The following is a 3,766-nucleotide window of genomic DNA, read 5'->3' on the forward strand; positions in this document are numbered from 1 at the left end:
ATGGCGCCATGGGATCATTTCTGTCCACCTGAGATGGCACAGATGGCTTAGTGTGATGTCTCGTCTGAAAGACAGCATTGAATTGTGAGCCTGGATTGTTTATTCAGGTGGTAGATTTAGAGTGAGGTCTAAACCTACAAAGCCAAGAATGTGTCTTCAATTTTTGGATTTCTTCCTCAGGCTTTTGTCTCTTATGGCTTTCCATTCATGCAATATAAGTGAAGGGGTATCCCTTACATGTCAGGTCAGAAAGGGCCTGCACAGCTGCTAGTTGTTGCTTGTCTGAGTTTATCTTGAATAGCCAGAATTTTGGGGGCTTCTTTGACCCTGTTGGTGAACTAATGTTTGTTTTGTACATTGGACATAAGTTTGAGGGACAGGCCGAACATTGTTCAAAAGTGTAGGAGCACCAGAAATCAAAGACGGAGATACAACATGGACACAAGAAACAGACGTAATGATTATCCTGGAGAAAAGCTTGTTAAGACCTCATTAGCAACAGTGAAATTGTTTATATTAAGAGTCTACAGTTCTAAAAGACAATAAGCATATTATACTTTATTTTTTAAGCATAAAAGCCCCACAGAAAGAGTGCAACACACATCATGATAATGGCATTTATATTAACTACATTACTCCAGACCCTATTCTCACTGATGTCTGTCATTTTCCTCATGGCTTCTGCCTTCTCCTGTTCTGTTGGTTCTGGCACTGATTCTGAGCTAATTCCACAGAACCAACTGAAGCAACGGCTAAAGAGATTCTTTTTTTGCTTTGGTTCTGCAAATGAAACAAGCGAAGAATGAATTCCACAAATATTGCTTTTTAGACCTAAATTTGAACATTTGACACATTAAAATTCCCATTCCCATTTCTAAAGCTTGAACTTTGTCTCTACTTATGTGATGCTTCTCGAATCCAACATTAAAGTACTGGTCTCCCATTACACTTAATTTTATTGCTTTAGGCTAATTCAACTGGCGTTGCTTATATCCGGACCTTGATCATTTAGCTTCTATACTTACTATCAAACCTTCTCTCGTCTTTGTCACTGACCAGTTACATGGCTCAGATGGCACTTCCATAGTTCCAGCAATGTAGAAATACATCATGTTCCACGCAACTTTAACTTTTTCTGTGTACAGAATCTTCAGAATATTTCTACATACAGATAGCTATCTGGCTGTTTTGAAGATGTTTCTGGCACATCTACTCAATGCTTTAGCTTGTAGCTTGATCCACATTTGCTGCTATGTGTGTAATGATATTCTTTTGAATCTTTTTGTCTCATTTTTTAGTTCTGTGCTTGCAGTACGAGTTATATATTTAAACATTCATTTCACTCAGTGTTCAAAAAACATTCTCTATAAATTTCTCACCACTTTCTTTAGTTTAATCTTGTTACTTTGTGGTATTAACAACACCTTATTTCTAGAGTTGTACCTGTTGTCACTAGGTGCTTGTCAGTTGTGCCATTTTCTGCTTCTTCTTGTGTTTTGATCTTTGGTTTATTCTCGTCCACAATATCCAAATCAATTCTTTTCTCACAGCTGTAGCGGAGACTGTAGACCAGCCGATGTAGCTGCAAAGTCAAACAGCTCCTGTTAGTTTAACTTGCTTCAGTCACTAATGCTCATATTGCATTATGCAGTGTGTTATCCTGTATATTAACTCATCATCCAATACACTCACTTGGCAGTAATAAAGCTTGAATATTGCTGGAGAAAATAGACCTACATCTGAAATTTTCATCTTGTAATGATCAAGACAAATGCAAGAATGCCAAATTTCAGATGGCCACAACAATTTATACTACAGGAGGAAAAAATCGTGAATAGTTGCCAAGTGACCACGTTTCCTGATGTATTGCCATGGAGAAAACAATAGAGCTAATGGGTAATTCAAAAAAAAGCATAAGCTTGATCATATTTCTTTTTCCTGCAGTGAATGGGAACCTATTGTATTCATTTGCTGTAAGTCAAAGGAATATATTCAAGCACTGTTCCTTTTTTGAATTATCTGTAAGCATTGGGAAGACTATGGGTCCCTGTTGCTTTCTCCAATGGGAACATCTTAGTCAAACAGAGGAATTCATCAATAAATCGCCACGCTTTTCCTCTTGTTGTATAAAATTGCTTTGATTGACATTTGCATTCTTGTGTTTGTCCTGATCAATGCAAGATATAAAGTTCTAGTAACATCTCTCACTTCCACAATATCCTTCTAAAATTGCAGGCAAAACCAGAGCAGAGTAGTCTTTCAACACTCCAGCTATGCTCTTACTCAGGTTTGATAGAAATTTGTTACATTTTGACTTTTATACTCCTATCTTTTGTCTTAACACTCAGTGTTCCATTAATAATTTTAATGGCCTTGGCTCCTTCTGATGCTGTTTACACTATCTTGTGAATGTTACCCAACTTTTCCCCATAATTGTTACAGTTTTTAACTCTCCCCACTTTTTGTGTTCATCTACTTCTATCTTTGTCACTCCCGCAGTCTATTTTTTCTGCCTTTTATTCTCTGTCTATATCCCTGTATGTATATTTGTATGCCTCTCTCTCTCACCTCTTCTCTTCCTCCCTCATAGCTCTCTCACCTCCTGTGACACCTTTGGTATTGTGGCAATATACTGGGCTTGTAAACTTAAGACCAAGCCTTATGCTCAGGGGTCAGAGGTTCAAATCCCACCATAGCATCCAATGGGGGGAAGAAAGGTTGGAATTGAGAGCCAGTCATGGTAATTGTGTAACAACCACTGATGTTGCAAAACTCCCTTTGGTGCACTCATTTATCTTTGGGGGACACAAATCTGCAATTCTTGCCTGATCCATAGTAATTTGATTAGCTGTTGACTGCCCTCTAAAATGGCCTCACAAGCCATTCATTTCATGGGCAAATAGGGATAAGCACGAAATATTGGCTTTGTGAACAATACCCACGTCTCATCAGAAAATGAAATGTAAACTCTCAGCCTTCTGTTTCTCTCTTTCCTTCCCTTCAATTGTTCTTATTCGTCTCTTTGTCTCCCTATAACGTGTACAATTTTTCAGTAAGAACTTTGAAATGAGAAAGAAACAGACCAAGGGCTGAAGTGAAAGATGTTGACAGATACAAAAAGGAAGGGAAACAGGGTGAGGAAAGGTCTCTTCTCCTTGTTATAATCTGGTAACCACCAGGTATGTATTTACCAGGACTCACATGTTTCTCCTCGATTGGTGGAGTGCAGAAGGAGATGATGAGCACTAGCATACATGTGCAGCTGAACAGGATGATGGCGAAATGTAGGTAGTGGATTCCGCAGAAGATGAAAGGGCAGGACGATGGGAAGATGCAGCTGCCCGTGCCGTAGACAAACTCAGCAATCATCCGGCAGAGGCCCATGGCCAGGCCACCAATCAAACCCCAGAAAGCACCCTGCAGGCATAATGAACAAGAACCCACTTAACACTTATTGAAGGTACTGAATATATTAGCCAACAGGTAACAAGTAATGGATTTACTGATGTTTATGGACTGTGTGGAGAATTTGAAAGTATTGAACTGTTTATACACTTCTGGAATATAGAGGGTTGATTGTCATTAATTGATGGAATACCTGCCTTTGTGCTGATGGTTCCCTAGCAACTCTGGCTGGGTTTGACTTCTACTTCAAACATCTGAAGAGTCAGAAGGAGAAGAGAAGCAGCTGTAAGTTTCAGAAGATGGCAGGTACACACTCTTTCTTTCTCCTGTTAAAATTTGGCAATCTGATTAAATACACTCC

At 39.0% G+C, this 3,766-nt stretch overlaps 1 protein-coding gene across 3 annotated transcripts in view; it reads right to left on the reverse strand.

The window, feature by feature from the left end:
• Window positions 1-565: 565 nt before the first annotated feature.
• The window catches only part of slc5a2 (solute carrier family 5 member 2), a 52,502-nt gene continuing 49,301 nt past the window's right edge, over window positions 566-3,766 (reverse strand). Inside the window, exons 13-15 of one of the 3 annotated variants that reach the window (XM_048612522.1) lie at window positions 3,202-3,417; window positions 1,456-1,582; window positions 566-798 (exon numbers count right to left, since the gene is read on the reverse strand). In XM_048612522.1, coding sequence (XP_048468479.1) covers window positions 566-798; window positions 1,456-1,582; window positions 3,202-3,417 — 576 coding nt within the window. Of the gene's footprint in view, window positions 799-1,443; window positions 1,583-3,201; window positions 3,418-3,766 lie in introns of all 3 variants that reach the window. The other 2 variants (XM_048612523.1, XM_048612524.1) reach the window with 2 other exon arrangements.

This window comes from Rhincodon typus, chromosome 26 (assembly GCF_021869965.1).
Source record: "Rhincodon typus isolate 14 chromosome 26, sRhiTyp1.1, whole genome shotgun sequence".
Lineage (NCBI taxonomy): Eukaryota > Metazoa > Chordata > Chondrichthyes > Orectolobiformes > Rhincodontidae > Rhincodon > Rhincodon typus.